This window comes from Leptodactylus fuscus, chromosome 2, assembly GCF_031893055.1.
Source record: "Leptodactylus fuscus isolate aLepFus1 chromosome 2, aLepFus1.hap2, whole genome shotgun sequence".
NCBI lineage: Eukaryota > Metazoa > Chordata > Amphibia > Anura > Leptodactylidae > Leptodactylus > Leptodactylus fuscus.
In genome coordinates this window covers 251601390-251616456 of record NC_134266.1, presented here as the reverse complement: position 1 = coordinate 251616456, position 15067 = coordinate 251601390, and the positions used below count along the sequence as shown (strand labels likewise).

Here is a 15067-nt window from a genome sequence, read left to right as displayed (position 1 = left end):
ACTGCATTTAGATGAAGCTGTGGCCTTCTCAATGCTTACCAAGCACAGCGCCATACATTGTATAGTGGCTGTGCATGGTTGTACAGCTCAGTGCCTTACATTGCAATGGGACTGAGCTGCAAACAGGCCATGTTACCAATAACCTGAATACTGCAACTGCTTCAAACCAATGGCTGGTTTGATGGTCATCCACCAATCTCATATTGATGGCCTATCTTAAGATTAGGTCATTAATATCCTGGTCCTAACAAAACCCCTTTAACACCTCACTCTTTTTCTTACCGATAACAACAAACTGACTAATATACATTCCTATTAAAGATGTTAATTCATGCATTGGTTATAAATTTCATCATATCAAGAATCTCTTCCCAATATGTCAAATGTCCACAAATAGGTTATAGAGAAGATGTACAGTATATAAAGTATAATAAAGAACCATACATACAGTATACACAGAGTAGTTGTTCAGCCTTTACGGTTTTATCTTGAGAAAATCCTAATGGATAACTAAAATAAATGTAGTAGAATTTCTGACCAAATCCAAGAACCCTTAAGACAAAAACCTAGTAGCAAGATAAAAAATAAGTCTCTACCTAAAAGGCCTGTCCTTATAGCAAGAAGTGCCAATAAGGTGAAAATGTTGCCCAAAATTATCAGTCTATTACCTTTCGCAACCTAAACCGTGGAACACATAACTACAGTACATTTTCTACCATATAGTCTCGGGGTGGCTGGAAGTCATCAAAAACAAGGAGCTCATACGCACTCAATAGCTGTCATGTGAGTGTTCGGCAGACAGCTACTCCTCCTGACCTCGCCATATACTTGAATGCTTGGTCCGACTTACTGTGCGTGTGTTCTGGGAAAAGTTGAGTAACTCACTGCCAAACATCTCTGGTGGCAGCTTATCTGCGTTGAGAACAATAGATCGGGCATAACGAAAGTCAACATGTTCAACTCTATCTTCCCACAACATAGGCTGAATGAGTCCATGTTAGATGGTCAGTGGGTTTGGCTGACCTTAGTCTAATGAGAAGGGCCACACTAACAGCTGCCATAAGGGGGAACTTGCAGAATATTTATATTGCCGTCATTGTCTAGTGATGCCAGATTCCAAGGTGTTTTGTACACTATAGGCCCTTAACACCACAGGACATCATATAATGTTGAATGTTACACTATGCCCCTCTCTGACATTACTTCATGCTCAGCAGGGAGTGGTTGACGCCATAGACTTTCTGCGCTTCCTTCCCCCAAGGTAATACTAAGAACTTGTCTCAGTTCCAAATAATTTCCTTCTCTCTGGTCCAAATACAGGTGAAAGCAGCTACAATGGACCAGAAAGATTTCAGTATTACCAGTATATGCAGTAAATCCAGGGGGCGGGCAAACAGGAAGTCTATGAGGTGACACTTCAGCCAATAGCTGCAGAGCAGGAAGTGATCTTAGAGAATGAGGCATTGTATTAGGAACCTTCTTTGTCATTAATTCACAATTAACATTAAGTCCAAGCACTAAACACACAAAGTGCATGCTCAAGATATCAGACAACACAACTCCATGCTGAAGAATGCTCAGTAATGATTTCCACACCTAAAACACTGCATGCATATATTACTGGACACAGAAAAACCTGTCCCATAAAAGAGAGAAACACTAGCAATGCAGTTTAGTTGAATAGATTCCCTACATTAGATGTATGGTATGTTCCTAACATTTATCCATTGCTGATATATGCTATAAAAAAAATGCCCATTCAGTAACTGAGTGTCAGCTTAGCCAGGGGGTTTCTGCTGCTTCACACAGGACCTGATGTCCATGTCCATGATCTGAGACGACTCCAATCATGGACAATAAACCTCTCAGATGCTAAGGTCAAATGTGAACATGGAATCTTAAAGGTTATTTTGCAGTAGTCAGTGATTTTGTGGAACCAAATAGCCCTCATGCAGCAAGATCATGGAAGCCTTCAGTGGCTTTGGCAGCCAGGAACATCCTGGTTCTTCTGCTCTCCTGGAGTTCCGCTTATGGAGCTGATTGACCACAGTGGTCGTGTGATCGCTGAGGCCAATCAGCGGCCTCAGGAAAAAGACCTGTGATGTCACAGGTAGTGACATTCAGGTCCTTCGCTCATTGGCCTCAGCGGTCATGTGACCGATGGGGCCAATCAATGGCTTCAGCAAAACTCCAGACGAAACCCATGAGAGGAGAAGACTGGGGCCGCATGGGAGGACAACGCAGCATTGGAGATAGGCGAGTATGCATTTTTTTTTATTTTATTCACTACCCCCAGCTGATCTAAACATTAAAAGGGTTGCCCATTTTTGCCTGGACAACACCTTTAATAGTAATACAGCAATTTTACCATATACTCCCATACTACAGTACTGCAGTCTGTGATAAAAGCAATCTAATGGTTCATATCCAAATGTCCTAGGAGGCTAACAATACAAGCAAAAAAGTAAAAAAAAAATTCAAATCATCCCTTTTACCCATTTTCACCCCAAAAAATATTGAGTATTTCAGCATCGAAAAATCAAAAATCCCCTAATAAAATATAAAAGTATTCACATTGTATGATGAATGCCATAATGCAAAGCAAATCAACGTTTTGTTTGCTACTCTGTCTCCAAAAATGTGAAAATTGATCAAAACATCATCCATTCCCAAAAAATGGTAACAATAAAAACTAAAACTATGCACTATGGATGAATAAATAAAAATAAATAAAGTTTAGTTACCCTTTATGGAAAATTCCTATACTATGGAGAAGACTAAAAGTTAGTACCAGGATTATTCAGTAATTGTAAAATATATTTTTAGACAATCAAAGACTTTTGTTAGTTTACAGAAAAATCATTTTGTAGGATGCACCAAAAAAACATTCCATAGACTAGTAATCCTACAAGCAGACGGTACTGTACCTGCATATCCCCAGAGAAGCTGCTGCGCTACAATGTAACAGATTATATTTTATATTATATTATGTCATTATTGGCCAATCTTATTTCACCTAATATGGAATTTGTTGTATATTCAACATTCTACAGTTTTACTTGAAGACGTAACTTACATATACTTTATCCTTTCTTGAATTGCCTTAAAGGAATTGTCCACTTTCAGACTAATATTGGCAGACAAATCTTATTGTTTGTATAATGTTACGTCATACAATTGTCCAACATACTTTCTGTATCAGTTCTAGATCTTCTGCTTGCTGACATATATTCTGCTTACTCCAAGTGGATAAAAATCCATCCATGGTCATGTGATGCACAGTCCATGGTCATGTGATATACAGTCCATGGTCATGTGATATACAGTCCATGGTCATGTGATATACAGTCCATGGTCATGTGATATACAGTCCATGGTCATGTGATGCACAGTCCATGGTCATGTGATATACAGTCTATGGTGATGTGATATACAGTCCATGGTCATGTGATATACAGTCCATGGTCATGTGATGCACAGTCCATAGTCATGTGATATACAGTCCATAGTCATGTGATATACAGTCCATAGTCATGTGATATACAGTCCATGGTCATGTGATATACAGTCCATGGTCATGTGATGGACACACAGGTGCACAGCTCATTACCAGGCAGATATTTGATTACTGTGCTGTGACTAACGAGCTGTGCACCTGTGTGTCCATCACATGACTATGGACTGTGTATCACATGACTACGGACTGTACATGATATGACCGGTGACGGACTTTTATCCACTGGAAGTAACATAATGACTGACAGCGAGCAGAGATCTAGAGAACCGTGAGGAATTGATACAGAAAATATATCGTAAAATTGTACAACTCTTTATTATATAAATAAAAAGTGTCTCTTAATATTGGTCTGAAAATGGACAACGCCTTTAAGTTATCCAATTTGTCTTGAAACCAATTCAATATAATTGACTGTCATGTTAAAAGTATCTGTTATTTAACATGGAGCCTATGCGAGATGAATGGACGATGCATAGCAGCCAGTAAAAAGTAGACACAAATATACCTTCTCTAGGAACCTATGGCTGGATGTCGATGGATGGATTTTGTTTCAAAATATTTATACCCAGAAAACCCCTTTAAGGAAGGAGACATCAGTAATACTGAGTAACTAACTGAGAAAAGTGCTCACATGTTATATGCGTTGAAGGCTCCATGTTCAGCAAAATGGAAGACATCATGATGGAAAATCAAGTGACCCCATTATAGTGAATAAAATCCAGACCTGGATATTTTGTAACTGGCTTGCTGCATCACAAATGCTGGTTGGAAAGTCCCGATACAGATTTTGTATCATGGCCGACAAGATTTAATAATATTTTAAAAAACTAAATTAAAAAACCAAGTGTGGGCATCTCATATCCTTACCTCTACTTACTGCAGCTTCCTTCAAGGCTGTTAAAATTTTAGGCTTTAAATCTTTAGAAAGAAGTCGTCCTTCCAGACCTGGAAACAGAGATCTGGAAGACATCGAAGTTTATTTCAGTCATTTATCTCACTAAAAAAAATATAATCTTCATGAGACTGTTGTAGCGAATCATTGGTCTTGGAACTGACGGTTGAACGTGCAGCGCAAGACCACAGAGGCCAGGGATTGGTTGCAGTAGTCACATAGTCCAATGAGAATTGCCGTTGTGTCAGACAGTGCTGTTCTCTGTGTAGTGGCCAGACCAGGTACTGCAGATCAGTGCCCATTCACTTGAATAGGAGGTAAGCTGCAGTAACTCAGTTCCACCACTACAAAGAGAACAGAGCTGTTTGCTTCCTGCTTCTGCTAATCTATGAGGTTGTCACCTCCACATATCTGATATTAATGACTTATCTTCAGGATAGGTCATCAATATTTATAGCCTGGAAAACCCTTTTAAGTCCTGGAAATGCCCTTAAAGGGATCCAAAAAATAAAGAGTGCCAGGGAGAGAGCTTGAATTCCCCAAAGCTGCCTGCTGTGTCTTCTATTTATCCATATCTCAATGGTTTGTCATCAGACGCACATGACCGCAGCAGGGTTTTTCCACAGGTGGTGACGTCATTGCTGAGACGTCATCATCGTGAGGATTTAAAGGGAACACTATGGAATTCAGGCTGTAAGTATGTATTATACACATTGCTACTTGCTTGGTTTATGATGGTTGTACTAAAATTAACACGGTTTAGTCCATTGTTTTGTACAAATAATGGATATTAATGGATCTCAAGGTACATCATCCTATTAATATTATAAAGGTGAATGTTTGTGAGTTTGTGGGTTTGTGTGTTTGGATGTTCGTTCCTCAATCACAGCCAAACGGGGGGGAGGAGGTGTCCCCAGGTCGGTGTCCATAGGTCCCCAGCTTCAGTCCCACCCCCTACATCGGTCCCCGTGTAGTAGCTCTCACCTTTGTCTCTCTCCTCTGCTCCTGTGTCTCCTCCGCTCCACACACTTCTCCTGCTGCCTGTCTGTGTCCTGTATGAAGCACAGCGAGGTACGGCGTCTGGTTGTTATGACGCCAGGCCTGCTCTACTACATAAACGCCACAGGGACCAGCAGGAGCAGTGTGTGCAGGCAGCCAGCAGAGGGAGCAGAGGAGAGAGACAAAGGTGAGAGATACTACACGGAGGACGATGTAGGGGGTGGGGGCAGGGATGGGGGAACATGAGACTGGGGGACAGAGATTGGGGGGGCAAGACACTGGGGGCACATGAAGTGAACTGGTGGCAGAGAAGGGGGGACATGAAGCTGGGGGCAGAGATGGGGGGGACAAGATACTGAGGGCAAAGATGGGGGGGACAAGACCCTGGGGGCAAAGATGTGGGAAACAAGATACTGGGGGCAGAGATGGGGGGGGACAACGTACTGGGTGCAGAGATCAGGGGACAAGATACTGGGGGCAGAGATGGGGGGGACAAGATACTGGGGGCAGAGATGGGGGGGACAAGATACTGGGGTCAGAGATGGGGGGGGACAGCATACTGGGGGAAGAGATGGGGGGGCAACATACTGGGGGCAGAAATGGGGGGGACAACATACTGTGGGCCGAGATGGAGGGGACAAGATACTGTGGACAGAGATGGGGGGGACGACAAGATACTGAGGGCAGGCCCGCTCTGGCCACAAGTAGAGGGGCGTTGGGGCCCACGGGCCGCGCTGCAGGTGGTTTGCGCAGGCATCAGGGGGCCACCGACGAAGTCGCGGGTTATAGCTAGTTGACTATAATGGGGTCCGTTGAGTATCCATTATGTTCTCCATCAAAATTCGTGGACAAAAAAAGACCATGTAAGACTTTTTCATCCACTCAATGATGGAGAACATAATGGATAGCCAATGGACCCCATTATAGTCAATGATGTACCTTGTGATCCATTAATGTCCATTATTAGAACAGAAGAATGGACTCCACAATGTTGATGTTCTCTCAGTCAGTGGTAATAATATCCACACAACAGAGTAGACTAAGAGGAACAGATCCACCATTGCCAACAATCCCTATTCACATCTTACATTCACTCAAAGCTTATAAAGTCAGATAACATGACATATTACGTTCCATATACCGCTATGTGCTCATACCTAGGGTACTCCTCTGAGGTTATGTAAATAACATCCTTATCTGATACAGATGAAGAAAAAGAAATAAAGCTCCCATTCTGCAACGGAAGTATTTCAAGCCCAATAAGATCACTGTAATTCTCATCGCTAAGTATGAACTCAAGGATGTGAAGCTTCTCATGAGTAGGTCCTTTGTGTCCACACTTCCTCAACACCTGACGGACCAGTGCTGGGGTGACCTTCTTCACCGGCTTTGAATTGTTTATGGGAATCTGGAATGCAGCAGCAACGTTAGCCGGTACCTTGGCGATCTCAGTCCCTGAGTTCTGGAGGTAGTTCAGGACTGTTTTTGTGTACTCCAGATGTTCATCTAGTTCTGTGAAGTTTATATCTGATTCCTTTAACCAGCATTTCTTGGCAGAGTATATGACGGGATTCTCAAACAGCTCCTTGAAAAGAGGTTCTATGATAGGTTTCCAGTGTGTCTTTACTTGGTCCAGTTCTGGCCACATTCGGTAAATGCTATCAGCAGAAAGAGGGAAATCGGGATTCTCTTCTGTCTCCATTCTCTTGATAGCTTCCAAAATGAGAGTTGCATATGTTTTCGGGACAACGTTTTTGACCAGAAGTTCATTCCAAAGAGCTGCCGGATCTCGCCACTGGTCCAGTTCTCGCCATTTGATGCTCCTTCGGTTGTCTGTCAAGCCAAAAAAGCCACTGATATGAACAGGCAGACCGGTTTTGCTCTCATCTCCTGGTGGCAACGGAAGAAAACAAAACGCCCTTCCAACAAATTGCGACTCTGCTCCCTTTTCTTCACCATTATGCCACAATGGCATAGCAATTCCAATACTTGGAACAAATTTCAGCTCGTCGGCATGAGAGTCTAAGTCGGTGCAGATACCTCGGCCTCCAACACTATTGCACACCAGCCATGAGGAGGTTTGGGTTTCTTTGACACTTTCATCTTCTGTTATGATGTTCACATGATAGGCGACACATGTTATACTATTGCTTGGGACCCCTTTACAGTAATTATCAATGGCTGTTCCAAGAATTTTGATAGAATTGGGTCTATCGTGCTTTAGTAACTTGTTCTCACTAGCTGTGACACGGAAAACCAACTTTTCAGATCCATCTGCTTCTCGAACATGCAAAGACACTTTCTGTACGTTCTTCAAGAACAGGAGCACGGTGTCCGCATCTGCTCTGAAGGACTCGTACAGTTCTAGAACTTTTTCTTTATTATAAAGATTATGACTTAGCAATGATGGCTGGACTCGAAGGGGAAATCTAAAGAAGGTTCCTGGGTAATAACCTTCCACAAAGGTTTCTTTTGTGCTACCAAAAATGTCAATATATGGGGCAAATTGGTCCACCAGTTCACTTATTTCTTTGTTGTCTTCTTTAATGTTCCAACACTGGCCTGATTCGTGACGCCCAAAGAGTTTTTGGTGGGGATCCAGCATCCCTATCTGATCACCACTGAAAATACTGGGGACATCTAACAAGGAAAATAGAAAGAGAAACTTTATTGAGCATTATTGGAGCCACACATTGGTATATCACATAAAAAGAAAAACTAGCATATTTACAAATATTGTCCATTTGTCATTTAAAGGGATGGTGCCAAAAACAAGATTTGTAACCTATAGTATCTATAGGATGGGAGACAAGGGTTTAATTGTTGGGTGTCTGATCAACAGTTTAGTTGGGGATCCAACTGGTGTTCCATTCATCTCTATGGGTCTACAAAAAAGATGGCAAGTTCAGCACTATCTCTAACATTTCTAAAGTCACATGGCAGTGCATATTAGCAACCGTCCATCTATTTGAACGAAAGGATCCCATTCTCATGATCAATCCGTGTCCCAGCAGTTGGATCCCACTGATCAGACACTTATTTTCTATACTGTAGATAGGTTATAAGTCTTCTTCATGATACAACACCTCACATCTGCGTTCGGGCCATTCCGTTCCCCTATCCGCATGAAATATGTGCAAGCAGCACTTTTCTCTCTGCATTTTTTGTGCAAAACCGAGCTGAAACCACATGGACCCCATTATAGTCTATGGGGTCCGCCAATTTCCTAAGATAACTGCTTTTCATGTGGATAGGTTTCCGTTCGAGGGGTCCCCAAACAGACTGCCCAAATGGAAAACCAAACGCATCAGAAAAACTACCAATAGATAACACACCATAACACTGTGAGAAACACGGAGAACCAAATGAGAAACTAAGCTCTGCTACAACTATAGAGAGGCCATGTGCACAATGAGACACTATTTTACATTGAAGAGGTTGCCCCTTTTTATCAGTGACCAGCTGTAACTTGTAGAAGTGTAGAAAGTGTTAGATATTCACGCAGCGCCGCCACAGGGGAAATGAAGCATTACAGAGTTCCCATTGTCCATGTAATGCTCACGCATTTTGAGTCCTCCAAAGTGAGACACTCTCTTTAGAGATGCTCATTGACCTGACCAATATATGAGAGATTTTTTTCTATTAATTCAGTATTTCGTAAAAGGATGTTTTATTTGATATTCATTGTTTCGATTTACATTGTACATAGTAAAAACATAAAATGAGCACAGTCTGAGCCTGCCATAGCTAATCACCTGTTATATGGTAAACAGAGTTAAATCCAATCCCAAACCTCCCAACCTTCAGCGGGTCGTCTTTTTTTCTGCTTCTGGCAATTTCTTGGATTCCATGCCAGTCTTCAGGAGTGAAAACTGCATTATTATAGACGTAAAGGGCAGGACCTAAGAATATACAAAGAAAAGGGTAAAGTAACTAATTAGCATCATATTAAGCAGATTCACATGGTGTTCCCTATAGAGATCCACTGATCATAAAGTCATGACATATCCTAGCAATAAGCCATTACTTACCTTACAGAGGTGATCCCATCTGGAAAATATAAGGATACAGGATATACAATAGTATATAGAATCCTACGTCTAGGGTCTGCATTTATCTGAAGAATGGGGGTCCAAGTGGTCTTAACCCTCATCAACCCTCTATGGCCTATTCTATGTTAGCAAGTGGAATTTTTCTTTAACTGCAGGATGGGTAAATTGATCCCAGTGCTGGAAATATGGCAAATGCCAATCTAAACATTTCCTGAATGTGAAAAACACTAGATAGATAGATAGATAGATAGATAGATAGATAGATAGATAGATAGATAGATAGATATTATTAAAGCATAACTAAACTTTTGGACAACTTTCGATTTTCTGGCAGTATTTGTGTCACTAATACATTCTGTAATATACCTTATAAACACATTTTGGCTCCTTTGTGTGAAATCCCTTTATTCTTTCCCTTGTTCTCTGCTTTTCATTGTGTACGGGCTTGTGTAATGCAGAGAAATAAGGTTGGGGAAGGGTTACTTCATACAGTTCTATCTCAGACATTATAAAACATAGAAGCTTGCTTCTGGTGTTGTATGAAAGAAGAGATTCTCGTATTTCAATGGACAGTTACTAGCTGCAGCCACATACAGTATATATATCCAAAGCCTGACTGCGTTTCCAACTGATTATAATGCAGGTGGAACTGCAAATGTCACACGAAGGATGAGACTGTTCAACTTCATATGACACCAGGAGCATGTTACTATGTTTAATAACACCCAAGATATAACAGGGACAGCTCTCAATAGAAAAAAAAAAGAGAAATGCAGAATTTCACTGAAAGGAGACAAAATGTTTAAATAAAGTATCTCAGAAAAATTATTACTACTAACAGAAAATCAATTTTTTATTATTTTTTTTTAAAGATTCAAATATTTACATTTTATTTTATTTTAAATATGATTTTTATTGAAAAGAAGAAAGCTTGTACAATAGAATAAAAAAAGCAACTACAAACAAAAGAAGAATCGGCATAAGTCCAAATAATACTTCAGGAATCGTAAGCTGGGACGTCGGGCTGCAATCAAAAAACAAGAATGACACAAACAGGACCAGACATACAAAGACCAAAGGACCAGATATACAAACGCTACAAAGACACCAATTCTACGAGAAGACAAGAAAGGGATGAAAGGGGGAAAACAACCAAAAGGGAGCAGGAAAGAAACAAGAAAAAGAGAAATAGAGGAGACGGGATAGGAACAACAAGGAACGAGAAAAAAAAACAACCAAACAATAACATAAACAACAAAACCACATACCTGAATATGGTACCAAGGAAACACAAAATACATCCAAAAACAAAATAGAATAAAATAAAAGAAGATAAAGCCACCTGGGGTAACAACATAGTAGGTAAATAGAAATCAAGGGGTCCCCATGGGGGTGGCCTGAGGCCGAGGAGAAAGAACACCCTTATTAGACTCCACATACGAAATCCAGAGAGACCACTGGGATCGAAACTTGGCGTAAGTATGGTTTTTGCTAGACAACAAACGTTCCAAGGTACATGCCAAGTTCACATGGTGAAATAGTTCAGCTAAGGTCAAACAGGGAGCGGACTTCCACTGACGAGCGATCATGGCCCGAGCTGCGAGCACAATCTGCCCCAGCACGACCTGCAAATCCGAGGGAAAGCTACCGATATCTAAGAAACAAAGGGCGAGACCAGGAGAAGGACTGATATCTAAACCAGCAATGGCGGACATAAAATGAAATACCGCTATCCAGAAGGTTTGTACCGGTGGACAGTCCCACCACAAGTGCAAGAATGAACCCACTTGGCCACAGCCTCTCCAGCAGAGTCTGGAACAAGAAGGATCAATATGCGCCATTTGGACCGGAGTCCTATACCACCTCAGCATGATTTTCAAAGCCGTTTCCCAATGTGCTGCCCCCTTAGATACACGTTTAACAAACCCAGCTGCCGTATACCAATCCGACAGAGAGATGGTTCTGGCAAGATCCGCTTCCCAACGGAGCAGGTGAAGAGGTTTGACCCGCTCCCGGGGGACAGAGAAAAAACCATAAAACACAGACAACCCACCTCTAACAGGCGAGGACCTGTTCCACAGTTTTAAGGCTAGCCTGGGAAAGGTCAATCTAGAGGGTTCGTAGGATTGAAAAAAATGACGTAGCTGCAAATATTTAAAGAAATCCGTCTTAGGGAGCTGGAACTCTTCCTGCAACATGGAGAACGACTTAAGCCCGTCCTCAGTATACAGATGAGCAACTTTATAGAGACCCCTAGAGACCCATCCACGGAGTCGCAGCTGGGGGAGAAAAGAGGTTAAATATAGTACGGGTAGCTTAGATAAAGGGACCAGATCTTCTCTGGAGGTATATGACAAAAAATAACGCCAAGCAGACACTGTGGCCCTAATACTCAGTAAGGGAGGGGAAGTAATGGGCGGACTTGAATCCTTAGGGCGTAAAATACTCACAAGCGGGGCATCCAGAAGGTATTCCTCAATTTCGGCCCAGCACCATTTAGAAGTCTGATCCCACCCGACCTTAAGTTGATCTAGGACAGATGCCATATAGTATTTTTTAACATCCGGGACACCCGCACCCCCATGGGACCAAGAACGCGTCATCACCTTAAGTCGGACTCTGGATCTCTTACCCTCCCAAATATACAAATATTTACATTTTTCAGACGGACATTCCAATTTTGTCAGCTACAATTGAGCTAATCCTTTACATAAGTTCATACAGTCATTCACTTACCTTGATATTGGGCCATGTCCGGTGACCACAGGGATTCAGTACCATAATGTGTTTCATCATAGAGGAATTTGACTTCGCTGGCTCCGGCATCTTCTGCATTTTGTATCAGCTCCTAGATTGTACAATTGTTAAATTAGTTTGGTAGTATTGTGTGTGTACAATGTATGGAAAACAAAGAGATATCAATAAGAAGTCTGTAAAACTAGATTGTGGTGGCAATGGAGGGAAGATGGACACTTACTGCTGCATTCCCTTGCAAATTATTGCTGACCACTACAGATCAGCGGAACCTTCTATGGATCCATGAACACAACTTAGTATTAGAATCAATGCTTTCCTATGGACTCATGTCGTTTCTATTCTAACTGATCAGTATATCGGTTCTGTTTTTCTTTTAGCAGTCTTCTGACTGACCCAAGCCACCCATTGAAGTCTATGGAGCGGGTGCAAAACAAATGCAATACAGACATAAAAAATGGACACAAGGATTGGAAAACGAATCAGATCCAAAACTGAATTGGCTGTGTACATGAGCCCTTAGTGCAAAGTCATCGGAAACTGATGGTTTAGCAGGAATGGCCGACTCCCTTATGTGAATCTTCTTCAGCAGTTGATGCTGAAGTTCAACATGCCTGAAAATGTTTCTTATGGAAGATAAGTGGCTTAATCCACTCTCCCCATTGAAGCTGAATCGAGCTTGCATTTGTATGCAAGTCAGGAGGAATTTCTGTCTGCTGAATGCTTTTTTCAGGTGTAAGGGGCCACCCTAACAATAGGGGATTAGTCATTTAGATGGCACCACCAGCCCATGCACTCCTGCGTTATGGAGGTCGTAGAATGCACCTTCCCTCCTCCATTGGATCCGCAAGGATCTAGGGAATAGAGGATTTTACTGCATCTCTTTGGGATGCGCATGAGGCTTTCATCGAACGATGGACGCCTTGGATCCTCTTTCAAGGTACCCAGGGATCTGGTGAGTTGAATTTCAGTTGACAAGTCCCGCTTCCCTGGAATGGAGGCTGGGGCTCCTGGTTTCTGGTCTAGGAACAGACACTTGTATGCCAGCATAGCGGGCACAGGGCAGCAAAGTTGATTTCTTAATTTCAATGTAAATTTGGCTTTGCAAAATCTGACGGGAGATTCAGAAATATTTTATATCTGGTCCTATTAATAATCTCAGTTACTTTTGTTAGTATAGATTTACTTAAGACAGTATTAGAACAGAATGTGTTACCCTTGGTTCACATCTGCGTTGGTAATCCGTTCGGGGGAGTCCGCATAGGGACACCCTCAAAAGGACTACCGAACGCATTTGCAAGTGCTGTGCAGTGAAAGCACACGGACCCCATAGACTATAATGGGGTCCGTGTACTTGCCGTGAGATCTCCGCACAGAACATGCGGACAGAAAAGTAGATTGTCCTGTCCGCATGTGCTGTGCAGAGATCTGGCGGCACTCACACGGACTCCATTATAGTCTATGGGATCCGTGTGCAAATGCAAATGCGTTTGGTAGTCCATTCGGGGGAATCCCTATGCAGATTACCAACGCAGATGTGAACGAGGCCTTAAAGTATGTTGAATAAAATACAGAGTAATAAACTGCACTAAGCAAAAGAAGCTGTGGTTTCCCACAATCTATTACGGTACATTACTATGGGATGTTGTATGTATAGCATACAGTATATTAATATTTACGTACCTTTAAGATTTGCCCTCCTTCTGGGTATCTCCTTAATATATCCTTGAGAAAGTCAACAAGAGGTGGGGTAGTCTGTCCAAATCGACCTATTAAACAGCGACATATATATAACTTAGGAGGTGCTCGGATCACACCAGGAGTTACTATGACTTTATTATTAGCTTGACAAGGGCAACTGTTAGGCTAGGGCTACACAGCGACTTTGGCCATAACTCCCGTCATACGACCAAGTATTGCAAGGCTACGTTACGACTCTTACACTCATGTTAGTGAATGGAACTGCACTGCGTCCCTGAAGGACCTACAATGTAAAAACGTTGAACATTGCTCGACTTTTTTGCAATAATTGCATCTACCTTAGGGTCACAATTCGACTCCATTCACTAAGATGAGTGAAAGAGCCACAAGGCGACCTCATGATCTTATAGTTAGGAGTCTGTAGCGAACTAGCCAACTGGCTTCAAAGATTAGTCCAGTCCTGCTTTACTTCTTATTAGAGTTCTTCTTTAATAGAATGAAAACTAAACAAATAATAATAATAATACATTTTATTTCTATAGCGCCAACATATTCCGCAGCGCTGTACAATTTGTAGGGTTCAAATACAGACAGAAAGATACATTACAAAGAAAGTCATTTCACACACTGGGACTGAGGGCCCTGCTCGCAAGAGCTTACAATCTATGAGGTAGAGGGGGTGACACAAGAGGTAGCAGGGGCGGCATTGCTTATGCAGAGGTCAGACACTTTTGTAATAGAGGTGACTGTCATTACACAAATATAAAGCTTTATGAGCCGTCAACAGTCGTGTCCTTTAACATGTGGATGGAGCTTGGACAGATAAAGTTATCCTGAGATGACATCATATCATGTGGGGTAATGTGGAGCGGGAACAGAGGAGGGTTAAGGGTTTACGTTAGACATTGTGATAGGCCTGTCTGATAAGATGTGTCTTTAGTTTGCGTTTGAAACTGTAGAAATTGGGAGTTAATCTGATTGTCCGGGGTAGAGCATTCCAGAGAAGTGGTGCAGCTCGGGAGAAGTCTTGTATACGAGCGTGGGAGGTTCTGATAATAGAGGATGTAAGTGCTAGGTCATTGAGTGAGCGGAGAACACGGGTTGGGCGGTAGACAGAGATGAGGGAGGAAATGTAGGGAGGTGCGGCATTAT

General features: G+C 42.0%; 1 protein-coding gene across 1 annotated transcript in view; it reads right to left on the bottom strand.

The window, feature by feature from the left end:
* Positions 1 to 15067, bottom strand: part of SACS (sacsin molecular chaperone) — a 54985-nt gene that overhangs the window by 14330 nt on the left and 25588 nt on the right. Inside the window, exons 4-8 of the mRNA XM_075266030.1 lie at positions 13898 to 13983; positions 12197 to 12308; positions 9164 to 9310; positions 6566 to 8048; positions 4385 to 4476 (exon numbers count right to left, since the gene is read on the bottom strand). Of these exons, the coding sequence (XP_075122131.1) occupies positions 4385 to 4476; positions 6566 to 8048; positions 9164 to 9310; positions 12197 to 12308; positions 13898 to 13983 (1920 nt within the window). The remainder of the gene's footprint in view (positions 1 to 4384; positions 4477 to 6565; positions 8049 to 9163; positions 9311 to 12196; positions 12309 to 13897; positions 13984 to 15067) is intronic.